Below are 20,479 nucleotides of genomic sequence, written 5' to 3'. Positions count from 1 at the left end.
AAAGACTAAATACATTTGTAGGAGAAAAGAAAGCAAAACATTAACAAAAGCTTGAGGAAATATTTACAAAATGTTATCAATAATACTTCCAGGCAAAAAAAAAAATGACAGCGATTGTTGACGCAATTTCCACGTGTGTTCAAACTGAGTTTTTCAATAATGTTTTTGGAGCAGAAACTCTCCAGATCAAAATCTCAAAACTCCTCAAAATCTTAAAGTTTCTGCTCAGTGACTATGTGCCCACAGCATCTTCTAAACTAAGGCGAACCTGAAAAGTTTTTCAAGCAAGACGCTTTAGGAAACTCTGGAGTTTTTTTCCTTAAGAGTCTTGTGTGTTTTTTTTTTTCGTTTATTTTCTGAAGATTTTTCTATTGTTTTTTCTGCTGTTTTCCTGTGGGTTTTGTGAAGGTTTTTTTATTATCGATTCCTAGTAGTGATGAGTGAGCATGCTCGGATGTTTTCCGAGTATCTTCAGCGTGCGCGGTGTTATGTTTGAGTCACTGTGTGTGCCTGATTTGCGACTGCTTGACAGCTTTAATACATGTGAGGAATGCTTCTTTGTTAGGCATTCCTCACATGTATTAAAGCTGTCAAACAGTTGCAAATCATGCACACACAGTGACTCAAACAACATTCGATCACGCCGAAAATACTCGGCGAGCACCTGAGCATGCTCCCCGAAAGGGTTAACAGGACACGCTCGCTCATTACTAATTCCTAGTCATTTTTTTTTTTACTTCAATGAATAATTAAAAAACGGCTAGTAGTTTTTGAAGCAAAAATGATGGCAAAATGCTCCAAAGACCAGCGGTTAAAAGAAATAACTATTTAATTCTTTTTTCAGATTATGTTGGAAGAAGATAGGATAAAGACGCAGGCGACAAAGCTGCCACGAAAATGACAGCAAAACCAACGACGACTGCTTCCTGAAGCGGCTTTGTGAAAGTAAAACTCCAGAGTCGGATTTTAGCTGTGTGCCTACAATGAGTTTTTTGGTGCTGCTTATTTTCGAAATTTTCAAAATCGCAGCTTCTTAGGCTACGTTCCCACAATGAGTTTTTGGTGCATTTTCAATGTTCCGGTAAATTCGATTTGCAGAGAATTACTTTTTTTTTTTTTTTTTTTTTTATATCCCTGATTATGCACCGGGATCTCTCTCCAGACCCCAGAGCATAAGAAACCTAATATGTAAAAATAAAAAAATCCTTATGCTCACCTCCACGCTCACCTCTCCGGCCCCTCCACTCCTCACCCTTCCGGTCACATCTTTGATCCCTGCTGCGAGTACTGATATCCCCGTGCCCCTAACACTGAGCTGGGACTTCCGGTTCTGATTATACCTGGGAGGGTTCTGACACAATATCATGACGAGTGCCGCTACCTTTCACGCCTTCACAGAACCGTCTCAGATCTCATCAGAGCCGTAAGTTCTGACTCAGTGCGAGAGGCTCGAGGATTCCAGTGCTCGCGGCAAAGATCAGAAGATGGGATGAGGACCTAGCTCGTGATGGTGAGGAAGGAAAGGGCCGGAGAGGTGAACAGTAAGGTGAGTATAAGGATTTTTTTACATTTTCATGACCCTTTATGGTTCAGAAACATGGTGGCCAGTCGCTTCCATTGTGCCGAATCAACGTGAAAGTGAAATACGAATTTTTGCAAACTCTGATTTTTGTCAACTTCAAGTAGGATTCAGTTCCACCCGAATTTATTTGCTCTTCTTAATGGAAGTCACTACTAAGCTGTTACTTCCAAAGCAATCCACCAATGGGATGGCAGAGTAAGCCCCCCATCCCCCTTTGTCTCACCACTTGGATGATGTGTTCACTATTGACCACAGCATGTAAGAGGTTACACTTCCGGGCTCAGGGTCTTCTTTGATCCTGGAACTGTATGTACTTGTATGACGTCTTTAAAACAATTATGAAAATGTTGCACTTCTCTCACAACTGATTGAATATCTTGTAGCCATTATGGACTCACTTGGATCATACACAAGGTAGAGAGCTTTCATTTTGTTGCTTTCATATACGGCCTCGGATTCTATGTGCCACAGACCAGTCGCGTGAGCTTTCATCTCCAGGGTGACACCAACACCTGCAATGAAAATAGATCTATTCCTTCACCATCTTATTAATACAATAAATGTGTGAATTATCCTTTACCTTACATATACTGGGGAATAGTCCTTTGCCAGCCCCCAGTCCCACTTTCATTCACTGACTTTTAAAAAAAAATAATACAGGCTCTGCTAAAGTTATATTACCATTGGTATTAATAATTACCATCACAATGTATAGGGAATCAGTCACCAGGTTCTTGCTGCCTAATCTGAGAGCAGCATAAGGCTATGTTCACACCTTGCTTTTTTGCTGTTTTTTTTCTGCAGGAAAAACCTGCTCTATTGGTAGTAAATAAGCTGCTTACAAAAAGCATAATTTGCAGCTTTTTTAGTTGCTTTTTTTTTGCTGCGTTTTTCAGGATACCAAACTCAGTACCCTGCAAGCAGGAACAATACAAGGTGTTAGGCCACCAATGCAACTGAACTAACTGAACTAAGGTTATATGAGTTCATGAAAAAATACACAATTGCAAATGTAAAAACAGCAGGGGTAGTTGAATTGTTCTTCCATTGTTTACTTGCATAAATTGGTAGGGCATTGAGTTGGTCAGTAGTGATGATAAGCAAGTATGCTTGGATATTGAGTTATCTGTGCGTGCTCGGGTTTGGATACAGTAGCAGGCTTGCCTGAGTCAAATGCTCTTGTACCCGGGGCCACATGTTTCATGGCTGATACACAGCTGGTAAACATGTGGAGAATGCCCATGTATAGAGTATTCTTTGTATGTTTAACGGCTGCATATCAGCCACAAAACATGTGGCCGCGGGTACATGAGCATTTCACTCAGGCACGCCTGCTACTGTACCGAACCCGAGCACACTTGGATAACACAATATCTGAGCATGCTCGCTCATCACTATTGGTCAGGCATTGTTCTCTTCTACACAGTGGTAGGGCATTGAGTTGGTCAGGCATTGTTCACTTTCACACATTGGTAGGGCATTGAGTTGGTTGGGCATTGTTCACTTTCACACATTGGTGGGGCATTAAATTGGTCAGGCATTGTTCTCTTCAACACATTGGTAGGGCATTGAGTTGGTTGGGCATTGTTCACTTTCACACATTGGTGGGGCATTAAATTGGTCAGGCATTGTTCTCTTCAACACATTGGTAGGGCATTGAGTTGTTAGAGCATCATTCACTTTCACACATTGGTAGGGCATTGAGTTGGTTGCGAATTGTTCACTTTCACACATTAGTAGGGCATTGAGTTGGTCAGGCATTGTTCACTTTCACACATTAGTAGGACATTGAGTTGGTTGGGAATTGTTCACTTTCACACATTGGTGGGGTAATAAGTTGGTCAGGCATTGTTCTCTTCTACATATTGGTAGGGAATTGAGTTGTTAGAGCATTGTTCACTTTCACACATTGGTGGGGCATCGAGTTGGTCAGGTATTGTTCACTTTCACATATTGGTAGGGCATTGAGTTGGTAGATCATTGTTCACTTTCACCTATTGATGGGGAATTAAGTTGGTCAGGCATTATTCTCTTCTACACATTGGTAGGGCATTGAGTTGTTAGAGCATTGTTCACTTTCACACATTGGTAGGGCATTGAGTTGGTCAGGCATTGTTCACTTTCACACATTGGTGGAGCAATAAGTTGGTCAGGCATTGTTCTCTTCTACACATTGGTAGGGCATTGAGTTGTTAGAGTATCATTCACTTTCACACATTGGTATGGCATTAAGTTGGTCAGGCATTGTTCACTTTCACACATTAGTAGGGCATTGAGTTGGTTGGGAATTGTTCACTTTCACACATTGGTGGGGTAACAAGTTGGTCAGGCATTGTTCTCTTCTACATATTGGTAGAGAATTGAGTTGTTAGAGCATTGTTCACTTTCACACATTGGTGGGGCATTGAGTTGGTCAGGCATTGTTCACTTTCACATATTGGTAGGGCATTGAGTTGTTAGAGCATTGTTCACTTTCACACATTGGTAGGGCATTGAGTTGGTCAGGCATTGTTCACTTTCACACATTGGTGGGGCAATAAGTTGGTCAGGTATTGTTCTCTTCTACACATTGGTAGGGCATTGAGTTGTTAGAGTATTGTTCACTTTCACACATTGGTGGGGCATTGAGTTGGTCAGTCATTGTTTTCTTCAACACATATGGTAGAGCATTGAGTTGGTAGATCATTGTTCATTTTCACACATTGGTGGGGCATTAAGTTGGTCAGGCATTGTTCTCTTCTACACATTGGTAGGGCATTGAGTTGTTAGAGCATTGTTCTCTTTCACACATTGGTGGGGCATTGAGTTAGTCAGGCATTGTTCACTTTTACACATTAGTAGGTGTTAAGGATCCGGGTGGTGGAACCTCTGTGCTGGGATGCAAGGAGGGACCATAGGGGCATAACTAAGTGCCTACTCGGACCAATTCTGGTCGCACGGTGGCTTAGTCGACTCCGTGAACCAAGGAGGGACCGGGCAGGTGGACCAGGTGCCACTCTGGGACCGACCTTGTGTGAGAGCAGGCGACTCCCACGGGTCAGATGGCTGAAGCTGACAGGTACAGCGGATGTGCACGGCAGGTAGCCAGATGGGTGATCCAGGTAGGCAAGCAGGCGGACATGGTAGGTAATCTGACAGGTGATCCAGGTAGACAGGTAGGCGGGCACAGCTGACAGACAGGCTGGCTGGCACGGCTGACAGACAGGCTGGGGGGCACGGCAGATAGACAGGCTGGCGGGCACGGCTGAAAGACAGGCTGGCGGGCACGGCTGATAGACAGGCTGGCGGGCACGGCTGATAGACAGGCTGGCAGGCACGGCTAACAGACAGGCTGGCGAGTGTAGCATCGGCGTCTCTGCCTTCTGCCCGGCAGAGACGCCGTCTCCCTTACCGCCGCTGTCCTGCTGCGGCGTCTTCTGGCCTCCCTGCAGCTGCTGCTGGTGCATGCATCTTCCCCGGCTCTGTGCTTAGGGCGCGCGCTCCCTCCCTCTTACAGGGGCCGCGCGCGTCCTCCTAAAAAGTCCCCGGCCAATGGCCGGAGGACTTCCCCTATAAAAGGCACCTCCTCCAATATGGAGGTGCCCGTGCAAGGTTGTAGCTTTGTGTAGGATACTCTGCTTCAGCCCTCAGGTTCCGCTGCTAGCCTGACTACCCGTCCAGTCCGCCAGCCAGACTACAAGTCCAGCCCGCCAGCCTGACTACAAGTCCAGTCCGCCAGCTTGACTACCAGTCCAGCCCGCCAGCCAGACTACAAGTCCAGCCCGCCAGCCTGATTTCAAGTCCAGTCCGCCAACCTAACTACTAGTCCAGTCCGCCTGCTTGTCTACTCTCCAGCCCGACAGTCTGTCTACAGTCCAGTCCGCCAGTCTGTCTATGGGCTCGGTCCGCCTGCTTACCTGGAAACACCTGCCTGTTACCTGCTGTGCCTACCAGCCAGCCTACCTGGATACTCCTGCCTGTTACCTGCCGTGCCTACCAGCCAGCCTACCTGGAGGCTCCTGCCTGTTACCTGCCGTGCCAACCAGCCAGCCTACCTGGAGGCTCCCGCCTGTTACCTGCCGTGCTGCCAGCCCGCTTACCTAGAAGCACCTGCCTGTTACCAGCCGTGCCTACCAGCCCACCTACCTGGAGGCTCCTGCTTGTTACCTGCCGTGCCTGCCAGTCCGTCTGCCCAGATCACCCGTCAGCCTGCCTGCCGTGCTCATCTGCTGTACCGGTCAGTCCCTGCCTTCTGACCCCAAGGTCGGTCCCCAGAGTAGCGCCTGGTCCCTCTGCTCGGTCCCTCCCTGGTCACAGAGTCGATTGAGCCGCCTTACGGCCTTGGTCAGTCCGAGTTGATACCTAGTTACGCCCCTCTGGTCCCTCCTTGCACCGCAGCACAGAGGTTCCACCACCCGGATCCGTAACAGTTTGCACGGGCCATGGAACCCAGTGGCTCCCAGGCCCCTTCGCTTGCTCACCTGTACCAGGAGGTTTCTCATCAGAGATCCCAACAGGAAACCATCCTGACCTACCTGCGGTCTGTCAACTCTCGCCTGGACACGCTGTCTGTCCCACCTGTGTCCGCCTCAAGTCGAGCAACACCCTCTCCAGCAGCGCCGCTACCTACCAATACCACGGCATCCAGCCTAAAACCCCGGCTTTCTGCGCCTCCTCATTTTCGAGGTGACCCCGTCCTATGTCGGGGCTTTCTGAACCAGTGCACGCTGCACTTTGAACTTCTGCCACATCAGTTTCCCTCCGACCGGGCCAAGGTGGTATTCATCATGCCTCACCTCACCGGGGAAGCATTGGCATGGCTTAACCCTCTATGGGAGAGAGGGGATTCCCTGGTGTCCGATCTTCCGGCTTTCCTCACTGCCTTCCGGAAGGTCTTCGATGAACCCGGACGAAGGATCTCTACTGCCTCCTCATTGCTCCGTCTCCGCCAAGGGAGTCTCACCGTACCCTCGCTTCTGAGCTTGCCTGGGACAACGAGGCCCTGGTGTCCACCTTCTGGGAGGGCCTTTCCAGTCGGATTAAGGACTAGTTAGCCGGCCGGGACGTTCCTACCACCCTGGATGACCAGGTTGTAGCGTCGGCGTCCCTGCCTCCTGCTAGGCAGGGACGCCGTTCCCCTCACCTCTCCGCTCCGTGCCCGGCGTCTTCCTCCCGCTCTGCTGGCAGCGCGCGCTGCTTCCCGGTCACTGTGCTTAGGGCGCGCGAGCGCTCCCTCTCTCTTAAAGGGGCCGCGCACGTCGTCCTAAGGAGTCCCCGGCCAATGGCCGGAGGACCTCACCATATATAAGGCACCTCCTCCAAAATGGAGGTGCCAGAGCAATGTTGTTGCAAAGCCTTTCAACTCTGCTTCAGCCCTCAGGTCCCGTTGTCTGATACCTGCCTGATACCTGCCTGATACCTGCCTGATATCTGCCTGATTTCGGTCAACCTGCTTGCAATCCTGTGGTCCGACAGTCTGCCTACCAGCACCTGCCAGGCTGTCTATGGATCAGTCCGCCTGCGGACCAGGAAGTACCTGCCAGATACCTGCCTGATACCTGCCTGCCTGTCCAGAAACTCTTACCCGCTCACCTGGGAGCGCTCACCTGCTACCTGCCTGCTAGCCTACCTGGAGGCTTAGCCGTCACTTGCTGTGACCACCTGCCTAACCAGAGACTCTCACCCGCTCACCTGGGAGCGCTCTCCTGCAACCTGCCTGCTAGCCTACCTGGAGGTTTAGCCGTCACTTGCTGTGACCACCTGCCTGTCCAGAGACTCTTACTCGCTCACCTGGGAGCGCTCACCTGCTACCTGCCTGCTAGCCTACCTGGAGGCTCTGCCGTCACTTGCCGTGACCCCCTGCCTGCCTAGAGACTCTTACCCTGTTGTCACTTGCCGTGATCACCCGCCTGTCAAGAGACTGTCGACTGTCCCCGTCACTTGCCGTGACCACCCGCCTGTCAAGAGACTGTCCCCGTCACTTGCTGTGACCGCCCTGCCCTTCTACCCTGAGACTGTCCTTGTCACTTGCCGTGTCTACCTACCCGCCTTCCCTGGGAGCCACCCGCTTCCTTACAAGGACTGCCCTTTGTATAGTAGCTCAGAGGTTCCACCTCCCAGACCCGTTACAGTTTGCTCGGGCCATGGAACCTGGTGGCACCCAAGCTCCCTCGCTCTCGGACCTATGTCATGAACTTTCCCGTCAGAGGTCCCAACAGGAGTCCATCCTGAGTCACCTGCGTAGTGTTAACTCCCGCCTGGACACACTGACTGCCTCATCAGGAGCAGCTTCCCCTCGCACTCTTACTACCCCGGTACCGCCGCTGCCCATCAACACCATGGCATCCCTTCCCGGTCTCCGCCTCTCCGCCCCGCCTCGTTTTGGAGGCGATCCCGGTCAGGCACGGGGCTTCATTAACCAGTGCACTCTGCACTTCGAACTTTTGGCACATCAGTTTTCCACCAACCGAGCCAAAGTAGCCTTCATCATGTCCCATCTCACGGGGGAGGCGCTGGCTTGGCTAAATCCTCTATGGGAGAGAGGAGACCCCCTGGTGTCCAACCTGCCAGCCTTTCTCACGGCTTTCTGGAAAGTCTTCAACGAACCAGGACGGAAGACCTCATCCGCCTCATCTCTGCTACGTCTCCGTCAAGGTAGTCTCACCATGGGCCAATATGCCATACGGTTCCGTACCCTTGCTTCGGAGCTTGCCTGGGATAACGAAGTCCCGGGTGTCCGTCTTCTGGGAGGGTCTGTCCGGCCTTATTAAAGATGAACTCGCCGGTCAGGACATTCCTACCACTCTCGAAGACTTAATAACACTTGCCACCCGGATTGACATCCGGTTCCAGGAGCGCACCAAAGAGGTCACCCATGAGAGGAGGTTTCCACGCCTTGCCCCTACCTTCCAGAAACCCGTCACTTCCTCCGTTACTCCTCAGGCGCACTCATCCGAGCCTATGCAGGTCGACCAGACAAATATGGTCAAAACCCGTCAAGAATTACGCTGTGCCGAAGGGAGCTGCTTCTACTGTGGCAGCAAGGAGCACCGGATCCGTTCCTGCCCGGAGAGGTAGGGAAACGCCTGTGTCTAGGATCGCTCAGAGAGGTCGTCCTAGACAAGAGTAAACCCTCTCCATCTCTGATGCTGTCGGTCTCTGTCATCTGCGGGGAGAACCGTTACTTTGAACCAGCTCAACTTGACTCTGGAGCTGCCGGAAATCTCATTTCTCAATCCCTGGTAGAGAAATACCGCATTCCCACCAAACCCCTGGCTGTACCCTTATTTGTCGCCTCCGTGGATGGGGGTCTCTTACCGCATCCCATTCAACTCATCACAGAATCCATAACTCTGCAGGTGGGAATGCTGCACTCTGAGAGCATCTTCTTCCATGTTCTGCCTGGACTCTCTCACGCCCTCTTGCTAGGCCTACTTCTTGCTCCAGAAACATGCACCCGTGCATGATTGGAAGACCGGAGAAGTCCTTCGCTGGGGACTGGACTGCCATAAGACTTGTTTAGTTCCCGTTCATCCTGCCCGTCCTTCTCCTACCCCAGCCAATTTACCCGGCCTACCGGTTCCCTATTGGTCTTATGCGGAAGTCTTTAATAAAAGAGAAGCAGAGACATTACCCCCTCATAGACCATACGATTGTCCAATCGACCTGATACCCGGCGCTACTCCTCCCCGTGGGCGTATTTACCCGTTGTCCGCTGCTGAGACCCGGTCCATGTCTGAATATATTGAGGAGAATCTGGCCCGGGGATTTATCCGGAAATCTACCTCCCCGTCGGGAGCAGGCTTCTTCTTCGTCAAAAAGAAAGACGGCTCACTCCATCCCTGTATAGACTATAGAGGCCTTAACCAGATCACGGTGAAAAATAAATACCCTCTTCCGCTCATTCCCGAATTATTTGACCGTCTGAGGGGTGCTAGAATCTTCACCAAGCTGGACCTCCGTGGGGCGTATAACCTGGTCTGTATCCGTCAGGGGGATGAATGGAAGACGGCATTCAACACCCGGGACGGCCACTATGAATACCTGGTAATGCCCTTCGGTCTTTGTAACGCTCCCGCCATCTTTCAAGAGTTGGTCAATGACATCTTCCGTGACCTTCTCTACTCCTGCGTGGTGGTGTACCTGGACGACATCTTGGTCTTCTCTCCGGATATTCTCACTCACCGGAGGGACGTTCGTCAGGTTCTGCTCAGGCTCAGGCAGAACCACCTCTACGCAAAATATGAGAAGTGCCTCTTTGAGCAGACCTCGCTTCCGTTTCTGGGCTACATAATCTCTCAGACCGGCCTACGAATGGATCCTGAGAAACTGTCTGCAATCCAGAAGTGGCCCTGACCGGAGGGGTTGAAGGCTATTCAGCGGTTCCTGGGCTTCGCCAACTACTACCGCCTCTTCATTCCGCACTTCTCTTCCCGGACTGCCCCTATCTCTGCGCTCACCCGTAAGGGCGCTAATCCCAGAGAATGGCCACCCGAAGCTGAGGAGGCCTTCCTTTCTTTGAAACAAGCTTTCTCCTCCGCCCCTGTGCTGCATCGTCCGGACGGCAACAAACAATTCTTCCTAGAAGTTGACCCCCCGGAGCCGGAGCGGAACTCACCCAAAAGTCGTCTTCCGGAAGAATGGTAACCTGCGGCTTCTTCTCCAAACTCTTCTCCTCTTCTGAGCGCAATTATTCTATAGGAGACCGAGAATTATTGGCTATTAAGCTGGCACTGGAGGAGTGGCGTTACCTGCTCGAAGGGGCTCTTCACCCGGTAATAATCCACACGGACCACAAGAACTTGGCTTACCTCCAGAGTGCCCAGAGACTTAACCCGCGCCAAGCCCGGTGGTCCTTGTTCTTCGCCCGCTTTGATTTCATTCTTCATTTTCGTCCGGCCGACAAAAACATCAAAGCTGATGCCTTGTCCCGATCCTTTTTGGTCTCTGATCTAGAGGAGGACCCTAAGCACATCATCGACTACGCGAAAGTAATGCAGGTGGCCCCCGTGAATCTAAATCGTCTTCCACCCGGTAAGACGTTTGTAACAGTACCTGATCGTGAAAAGGTCCTACACTGGGGACACTCGTCTAAGCTAGCTGGCCACGCTGGTCAGAAAAAGACCCTCCAGCTTATTACCCGGCATTACTGGTGGCCTACCCTGCACAAGGACGTAATAGACTTTGTTTCAGCCTGTGTGTCCTGCGCCCGCAACAAGGTTCCGAGACACCTGCCAGCCGGCTGCCTCTTTCCTCTTCCTGTACCTGCTGCCCCGTGGCAGCATATAGCTATGGACTTTATAACGGACCTCCCTGTCTCTGCCAGTTGTACGGTCATTTGGGTGGTCGCTGACCGCTTTTCTAAGATGGCTCACTTCATTCCCCTGCCGGGCCTCCCGTCTGCATCTGAGTTGGCTAAAGACTTTATACAACATATTTTCCGTCTTCATGGTCTTCCTCTCCACATTGTATCCGACCGAGGGGTTCAGTTCACCTCTCGCTTTTGGCGAGCCATGTGTAAATTGCTGGGGGTCACCTTGGACTTTTCTTCTGCCTATCACCCACAGTCCAATGGTCAAGTAGAACGGATCAACCAAAATTTAACCAGTTACCTCCGGCACTTTATTAATGCTCACCATTCCGACTGGGTGGATCTTTTACCATGGGCCGAATTTTCCTACAATAATCACGAGAGCGAATCTTCCTCCAAATCCCCGTTTTTTGTAGTCTACGGTCAGCATCCTCGGATCCCGTTTCCCGTCTCCACCTCGGTGGACAACCCGGCTGCGGAATCTCTTCTTAGCGAATTTTCCTCCATTTGGGAGAGTACCAGATCCGCACTTCTTCAGTCATCTGAGCGGATGAAGAAACAGGCTGACAAAAGACGTCTGGATCCACCGCAATTCCGTCCTGGAGATAAAGTCTGGCTCTCGTCCAAATATGTCCGGCTCAAGATTCCTTCCTACAAGTTAGGGCCTCGGTTCATCGGCCCACTGGAAGTTATCAAGCAAATCAACCCAGTGGCCCATAAATTGAAACTCCCGGCCAACTTGCGGATCCCTAACTCCTTCCATGTATCTCTACTCAAACCCGTGGTACTTAACTCTTTTTCCAAGTCTACAGGTACGCCTCCTGTTCCGGTTTCCGCTGAAGACGAGTTTGAGGTAGAGAACATTCTGGCCTCCAAAAGGGTAAGAGGAAAGACCTTTTTTCTAGTGGATTGGAAAGGGTTTGGTCCTGAGGAGAGAACATGGGAGCCCCGGGAGAACATCCATGCCCCTCTCATCCTTGATAAATTTCTCTCTAGCCTAAAAAAGGGGGGGCCTAAAGGGGGGGTACTGTAGCGTCGGCGTCCCTGCCTCCTGCTAGGCACCCTCACCTCTCCGTGCCCGGCGTCTTCCTCCCGCTCTGCTGGCAGCGCGCGCTGCTTCCCGGTCACTGTGCTTAGGGCGCATGCACACGCGCTCCCTCTCTCTTAAAGGGGCCGCGTGCACCGTCCTAAGGAGTCCCCGGCCAATGGCCGGAGGACCTCACCATATATAAGGCACCTCCTCCAATATGGAGGTGCCCCAGCAATGTTGTTGCAAAGCCTTTGAACTCTGCTTCAGCCCTCAGGTCCCGTTGACTGATACCTGCCTGATACCTGCCTGATACCTGCCTGATACCTGCCTGATACCTGCCTGATACCTGCCTGATATCTGCCTGATTTCGGTCTGCCTGCTTGCAATCCTGTGGTCCGACAGTCTGCCTACCAGCACCTGCCAGTCTGTCTATGGATCAGTCCGCCTGCGGATCAGGAAGTACCTGCCAGATACCTGCCTGATACCTGCCTGCCTGTCCAGAAACTTACCCGCTCACCTGGGAGCGCTCACCTGCTACCCGCCTGCTAGCCTACCTGGAGGCTTAGCCGTCACTTGCTGTGACCACCTGCCTGTACAGAGACTCTCACCCGCCCACCTGGGAGCGCTCACCTGCTACCCGCCTGCTAGCTTACCTGGAGGCTTAGCCGTCCCTTGCTGTGACCACCTGCCTGACCAGAGACTCTCACCCGCTCACCTGGGAGCGCTCTCCTGCTACCTGCCTGCTAGCCTACCTGGAGGCTTAGCCGTCACTTGCTGTGACCACCTGCCTGTCCAGAGACTCTTACTCGCTCACCTGGGAGCGCTCACCTGCTACCTGCCTGCTAGCCTACCTGGAGGCTCTGCCGTCACTTGCCGTGACCCCCTGCCTGCCTAGAGACTCTTACCCTGTTGTCACTTGCCGTGACCACCCGCCTGTCAAGAGACTGTCCCCGTCACTTGCAGTGACCACCCGCCTGTCAAGAGACTGTCCCCGTCACTTGCTGTGACCGCCCTGCCCTTCTACCCTGAGACTGTCCTTGTCACTTGCCGTGTCTACCTACCCGCCTTCCCTGGGAGCCACCCGCTTCCTTACAAGGACTGCCCTTTGTATAGTAGCTCAGAGGTTCCACCTCCCAGACCCGTTACACAGGTGTCACTAGCAACCCGGATTGACATCCGTTTCCTAGAATGTGCTAAGAAGACTACCCGGGAGAGAAGAATACCTCGTCTTGCTCCTGCTTTCCAGAGACCTGCTTCCCAACCTTCAACTCCCCGGGCACGCTTGCCCGAACCTATGCAGATCGACCTGACCAAGATGGTCAAATCTCGCCAAGAGACATGCCGAGCTGAGGGGAGCTGTTTCTACTGTGGTAGTAAGGAGCACCTGATTCGTTCCTGCCCGGTGAAGCCGGGAAACTCCAGTGTCTAGGACCGCTCGGAGAGGTTGTCCTAGGCAAGAGTAAATCCTCTCCGTTCTTGACTTTATCTGTCTCTATTTCCTGAGGAGAGAACCGCTTCTTTGAAACCGCACATCTGGATTTCGGGGACGCTGGGAGTCTCATAGCCCAGTCCCTTGTAGAGAAGTATCAGATTCCTACCAAACCTCTGGCCGAACCATTGGCAGTCGCTTCCGTGGATGGAAGACTCCTTCCGGTGACCATCTTGCTCGTCACAGAGCCCGTAACCCTGCAGGTGGGAATGCTGCACTCAGAGAGGATCTCCTTCCATGTGCTTTCCAGTGTCTCTCACTCCCTTTTGCTAGGTCTACCCTGGCTACAGAAACATGAACCCGTTCTGAATTGGCAATCCGGTGAGGTGCTCCGTTGGGGGCAGGATTGCCATGAGACCTGCCTGGTTCTGGTTCGTCCGGCTCGAACCCCATCTACTCCGACTAATTTACCCGGTTTACCAGCACCCTACTGGTCCTATGCTGATGTCTTCGACAAGAAGAAGGCAGAGACTCTGCCACTCCATAGGCCATATGATTGCCCTATCGACCTGATACCCGGTGCCACTCCACCCCGTGGGCGTATCTACCCGTTGTGGTTGGCCGAAACCCGGGCCATGTCGGAGTACATCGAAGAAAATCTGGCTAGGGGATTCATCCGGAAATCTTCCTCCCTGGCTGGAGACGGATTTTTCTTTGTTAAAAAGAAAGACGGTTCACTACGCCCATGTATCGATTATAGAGGACTCAACCAAATCACTGTCAAAAACAAATACCACCTGCCGCTCATCTCTGAGCTGTTCGACTGCCTTAAAGGCGTGAAAATCTTCACCAAGCTTGATCTTCGTGGGGCGTATAACCTGGTCCGGATCCGCCAAGGAGACGAGTGGAAGACCGCATTCAATACCCGGGACGGTCACTATGAATACTGTGTGATGCACTTCGGTCTCTGTAATGCTCCCGCCGTCTTCCAAGAATTAGTTAATGACATCATCCGTGACCTCTTATATTCTTGCGTGGTGGTGTACCTGGACGACATCTTGGTCTTCTCTCCGGATCTTCCCTCTCATCGGAGGGATGTTCGTCAGGTCCTGCTTAGGCTCAGGCAGAATCACCTATATGAAAAATTTGAGTAATGCCTCTTTGAGCAGTCCTCTCTTCCGTTCCTGGGCTATATTATCTCTAAGACTGGTCTACGGATGGACGCCGAGAAGGTCTCTGCCGTTTTAAAGTGGCCTCGTCCAGAGGGGGTTGAAGGCGATTCAGCGATTCCTGGGCTTCGCCAACTATTACCGTCTCTTTATCCCACATTTCTCTTCCCGTACTGCTCCCATCTCTGCGCTCACCTGAAAGGGAGCAAATCCTAAGGAATGGCCGTCCGAAGCGGAGGAGGCCTTCCTCTCTTTAAAACAAACCTTCTCTTCTGCCCCTGTGCTGCACTGTCCGGATAACAACAAACAATTCTTTCTGGAGGTTGATGCTTCCTCTTCCGGAGTCGGAGTGGTGCTCATCCAGAAATCTCCATCCGGGAGAATGGTAACCTGCGGCTTCTTCTCCAAGCTCTTCTCCTCGTCTGAGCGCAACTACTCCATAGGAGATCGAGAACTGCTAGCCATCAAATTGGCTCTGGAGGAGTGGCGTTACCTGCTCGACTCTGCACCCGGTGTTCATCTATTCTGACCACAAAAATTTGGCTTATCTTCAGAACGCCCAAAGACTCATTCCGCGTCAGGACCGGTGGTCTTTGTTCTTTGCCCGCTTTAACTTTACCCTACATTACCGCCCGGCGGACAAGAACGTTAAAGCAGACGCCTTGTCCCATTCCTTCCTGTCTTCCGATCAAGAGGAGGAGCCTATACATATCATTGATCCCTCCAAAGTGATGAATGTGGCCCCCTTGGATCTGTCTCGTCTCCCACCCGGTAAGATGTTTGTAGCAGTTCCGGATCGTAAGAAGGCTCTTCGCTGGGGTTATTCATCCAAACTAGCCGGCCATGCTGGCCAAAAGAAAACCTTCCTGCTGATTACCCGGCATTACTGGTGGCCTACCCTGCGCCAGGATGTGGTAGACTTCGTCACGGCCTGTTCGTCCTGTGCCCGCAACAAGGTTCCCAGACATCTTCCTGCCGGCCGTCTCCTGCCTCTTCCCTTACCTGCTGCCCCGTGGCAACACATTGCTATGGACTTTATTACGGATCTCCCTGTTTCCGCCGGTTGTACAATCATTTGGGTGGTCGCTGACCGCTTTTCTAAAATGGCTCGCTTCGTCCCTCTGCCTGGTCTCCCGTCTGCATCCCTGCTGGCTAAGGACTTCATCCATCACATCTTTCGTCTCCACGGCCTCCCCCTCCACATTGTGTCTGATCGAGGGGTCCAGTTCACTTCGCGATTCTGGAGTGCTACGTGTAAGCTGCTGGATGTCACCCTGAATTTCTCCTCCGCTTACCATCCGCAGTCCAATGGCCAAGTGGAGCGTATCAACCAGATCCTTACCAGCTACCTCCGGCACTTCGTCAAGGCTCACCATACCGATTGGGTGGAGCTCCTACCATGGGCCGAGTTCTCCTTCAACAACCATGAGAGTGAATCTTCTTCCAAGTGCCCCGTTCTTTGTGGTCTACGTTCAACAACCCCGGATTCCGTTTCCCGTTTCCTCTTCAGTGGACAACCCGGCCGCGGAGTCTCTGATCATCGAATTTTCCACTATTTGGGAGGATACTAGATCCGCACTTCTCCAATCCTCCGAGCGGATGAAGAAGCATGCTGATAACAGACGTCTGGATCCACCTCAATTCCGTCCGGGAGACAAGGTTTGGCTCTCCTCCAAACATGTTCGTCTCAAAATACCCTCCTATAAGTTGGGCCCACGGTTCATCGGCCCTTTTGAAGTCCTCAAGCAAATTAACCCAGTAGCCTACAAGTTAAAACTCCCGGCCACCTTACGGATTCCCAACTCCTTCCACATATCTCTCCTCAAACCAGTTGTGCTTAATTCTTTTTCCGACAATCCAGGTACCTCCCCAGCTCCTGTCTCCGCTGAGGACGTCTATGAGGTAGAGAACATTCTGGCCACCAAGAGGGTAAGAGGTAAAACCTTTTTTCTGGTGGATTGGAAGGGGTTTGGCCCAGAGGAGAGAACTTGGGAACCCAGGGAGAACATCCACGCCCCGCTTCTCCTTAAAAAATTTCTTGCTGGCCTGAAAAAGAGGGGGCGTAAGGGGGGGTACTGTAGCATCGGCATCTCTGCCTTCTGCCCGGCAGAGACGCCGTCCCCCTTACCGCCATGATCCTGCTCCGGCATCTTCTGGCCTCCCTGCAGCTGCTGCTGGTGCATGCAGCTTCCCCGGCTCTGTGCTTAGGGCGCGCGCGCGCGCTCCCTCCCTCTTACAGGGGCCGCGCGCGTCGTCCTAAAAAGTCCCCGGCCAATGGCCGGAGGACTTCCCCTATAAAAGGCACCTCCTCCAATATGGAGTTGCCCGTGCAAGGTTGTAGCTTTGTGTAGGATACTCTGCTTCAGCCCTCAGGTCCTGCTGCTAGCCTGACTACCAGTCCAGTCCGCCAGCCAGACTACAAGTCCAGCCCGCCAGCCTGACTACAAGTCCAGTCCGCCAGCCTGACTACCAGTCCAGCCCGCCAGCCAGACTACAAGTCCAGCCCGCCAGCCTGACTACAAGTCCAGCCCGCCAGCCTGACTACAAGTCCAGTCCGCCAACCTGACTACTAGTCCAGTCCGCTCTGCAGGAGGCAGAGACACCGACGCTACAGTACCCCTCCCCCCCTTTACGCCCCCCTCTTCTTTAGGCCCGCAAGAAATTTTTAAAGAAGACGAGAGGCATGAATGTTCTCCCTGGGCTCCCAAGATCTCTCCTCAGGACCAAACCCCTTCAAATCCACAAGAAAGAAAGTCTTTCCTCTTACCCTCTTGATGGCTAAAATGTTCTCTACCTCAAAGACGTTCTCAGAGGAGACTGGAGCTGGAGTGGTACCTGGATCATCAGAGAAAGAATTAAGGACAACCGGTTTGAGGAGAGACACGTGAAATGAGTTGGGGATCCGTAAGGAGGCCGGGAGTTTCAGCTTGTAAGCCACTGGATTTATTTGGTTCAGAATCTCGAACGGACCAATGAACCGCGGACCCCACTTGTATGATGGTATCCTGAGACGGACATATTTGGAGGAAAGCCAGATCTTGTCTCCCGGGCGGAGTTGAGGCGGATCCAGGCGTCTCTTATCAGCATGCTTCTTCATCCGCTCGGAGGACTGAAGGAGAGCAGATCGAGTGTCTTCCCAAATCATCGAAAATTCACTGACGAGAAACTCCGCGTCAGGATTGTCCACTGAAGCGGAGACGGGAAACGGAATCCGGGTGTGTTGACCGTAGACCACAAAAAACGGAGACTTATCAGAAGACTCACTCACATGGTTGTTATAGGAAAACTCGGCCAGGGCAGGAGCTCAGCCAGGGCAGGTGAGCGTTGACAAAGTGCCGAAGAAAACTGGTAAGAATCTGATTGATATGTTCCACTTGACCATTGAACTGAGGATTATAAGCCGAAGAAAAATCCAAAGAGACATCCAGCAGCTTGCACATGGCTCTCCAAAAGCAAGAAGTGAACTGAACTCCGTGGTCCGAGACAATGTGGAGGGATAAGCCGTGTAGACGGAAGATGTGATGGATGAAGTCCTTAGCCAGCACGGGTGCAGACGGAAGACCAGGCAGAAGAATAAAGTGAGCCGTCTTGGAGAAACGGTAGGCGACCATCCAAATGACAGTACAACCGGCCGATACATGAAGATCCGTGATGAAATCCATTGCAATATGTTGCCACGGAGTGGAAGGCACGGGAAGAGGAAGAAGACGACCGGCTGGAAGGTGCCTAGGTATCTTGTTGCGGGCACAAGAGGAACAAGCTGCGACAAAATCCGCAACATCCTTGCGCAGGGTGGGCCACCAATAGTGCCGGGAAATGAGCAAAAGTGTCTTCCTCTGGCCGGCATGGCCAGCCAGTTTGGAGGAATGGCCCCAGAGTAAGACCCTCTTCCGATCCTGAGCCTCTACAAAGGTCTTAACAGGAGGTAGATGCAACAGGTCAAAAGGAGCAACAGTCATTATTCTGGAGGGGTCAATGATGTGTAGAGGCTCCTCTTCCAGGTCAGAAGACAGAAAAGAGCGGGATAGAGCGTCGGCTTTAATGTTCTTGTCTGCCTGGCAGTAATGGAGATTGAAGTAGAATTGAGGAAAGAACAAAGACCATCTGGCCTGATGCGGGTTTAGTCTTGGGCGGTCTGCAAATACGCAAGGTTTTTATAGTCAGTGTAGATGACCACCAGGTGCAAAGCCCCCTCAAGCAAGTAGCGCCACTCCTCCAGAGCTATTTTGATGGCCAGCAGTTCTCGATCTCCTATGGAGTAATTGCGCTAGTCCGGAGAGAAGAGTTTGGAGAAGAAGCCGCAGGTCACCATTCACCCGGACGAGGATTTCTGGGTGAGCACTGCTCCGGCTCCGGAGGAAGAGGCATCAACCTCCAGGAAGAACTGTTTATTGCCATCCAGATGGTATAGCACAGGAGCAGAGGAGAAGGCATGTTTAAGAGAGATAAAGGCATTCTCTGCCTTGAAAGACCACTCCCTGGGATTTGCTCCCTTACGGGTAAGAGCAGAGATGGGAGCTGTCCGGGAGGAGAAATGAGGAATGAAGAGGCAGTAATAGTTAGGGAATCCCATAAACTGCTGAATAGCCTTCAACCCCTCAGGTCAGGGCAGCTTTAAGATGGCAGACACCTTCTTGGGATCCATCCGCAGTCCGGTCTCGGAGATGATATACCCCAGAAATGGTAGGGAGGTCGACTCAAAGAGGCATTTCTCTTACTTAGCGTACAGGCGATTCTTCCGGAGCCTCAGCAGAACCTGACGAACATTCCTCCGGTGAGAGGGCAGATCAGGGGAGAACACCAAGATATCGTCCAGGTACACCACCACACAGGAATACAGGAGATCTCGGAAGATGTCGTTCACCAACTCCTGGAAGACGGCTGGAGCATTACAGAAACCGAAGGGCATCACGCGGTACTCGTAGTGACCATCCCGGGTGTTGAATGCTGTCTTCCACTAGTCTCCCTGGCGGATCCGGACCAGATTGTATGCCCCACGCAGGTCGAGCTTAGTGAAGATCTTTGCGCCTTTTAGGTGGTCAAACAGCTTTGAGATGAGAGGCAGGGGGTACTTATTCTTGATGGTAATCTGGTTTAGGCCCCTATAGTCGATACAAGGACGAAGAGAGATGTCTCTCTTCTTGACGAAGAAGAATCCTGCTCCAGCCAGAGAGGTGGATTTCTGGATAAATCCCCTAGCAAGATTTTCTTCAATATATTCAGACATGGCATGGGTCTCGGCAAGCGACAAGGGGTAGATTCGCCCGCGAGGAGGTGAAGCACCAGGTATTAGGTCGATGGGGCAATCATACGGCCTATGAGGTGGTAGTGTCTCTGCCTCCTTTTTATCAAAAATGTCCGCATAGGACCAGTAGGGTGCTGGCAGGCCAGGTAGGTTAGCCGGAGTAGACGGGGGTCGAGCAGGACGAACCGGAACCAGGCAGGTCTTATGGCATTCCTGACCCCAATGGAGCACCTCTCCCGAGCTCCAGTTCAGGATGGGCTCATGTCTCTGTAACCAAGACGGGCCAAGCAAGATGGGATGAGAGAGGCCGGACAATACGTACAAGGAGATCATCTCCGAGTACAGCATTCCCACCTGAAGAGTTACCGGCTCAGTGACCAACAAGATGGTTTCAGGGAGAAGCTTTCCATCCACAGAGGAAACCGCTAAAGGATCCGCCAGATGTATGGTAGGAATCTGAAAACGCACCACAATGGCCTGTTAGATGAGATTCCTAGCGGCTCCAGAATCCAGATGGGCAGTCTCGAAGAAGCGGGTCTCACCACTGGTAATGGAAACGGACAGAGTCAAGGGCGGAGATGAAGAACTCTTGCCTAGGACGACCTCTCCTAGTGGTCCTAGACACTGGAGTTTCCCGGTCTCACCGGGCAAGAGCGGATCTGATGCTCTATATTGCCACAATAGAAGCAACTCCCCTTGGCACGACGGGTCTACTGGCGAGACTTGACCATCGGC

At 52.0% G+C, this 20,479-nt stretch overlaps 1 protein-coding gene across 1 annotated transcript in view; it reads right to left on the bottom strand.

Annotated features, from left to right (window-relative positions):
* Window positions 1–20,479, bottom strand: part of LOC141154162 (coagulation factor VIII-like) — a 229,387-nt gene that overhangs the window by 59,183 nt on the left and 149,725 nt on the right. The window contains exon 19 of the mRNA XM_073639666.1: window positions 1,981–2,094. Within this exon, the coding sequence (XP_073495767.1) occupies window positions 1,981–2,094 (114 nt within the window). The remainder of the gene's footprint in view (window positions 1–1,980; window positions 2,095–20,479) is intronic.

Source organism: Phyllobates terribilis, unplaced genomic scaffold (assembly GCF_046119375.1).
Source record: "Phyllobates terribilis strain yellow unplaced genomic scaffold, ASM4611937v1 Scaffold_7__3_contigs__length_470593459, whole genome shotgun sequence".
NCBI classification, from domain to species: domain Eukaryota; kingdom Metazoa; phylum Chordata; class Amphibia; order Anura; family Dendrobatidae; genus Phyllobates; species Phyllobates terribilis.
This window is presented reverse-complemented; position numbering and strand designations above follow the sequence as displayed.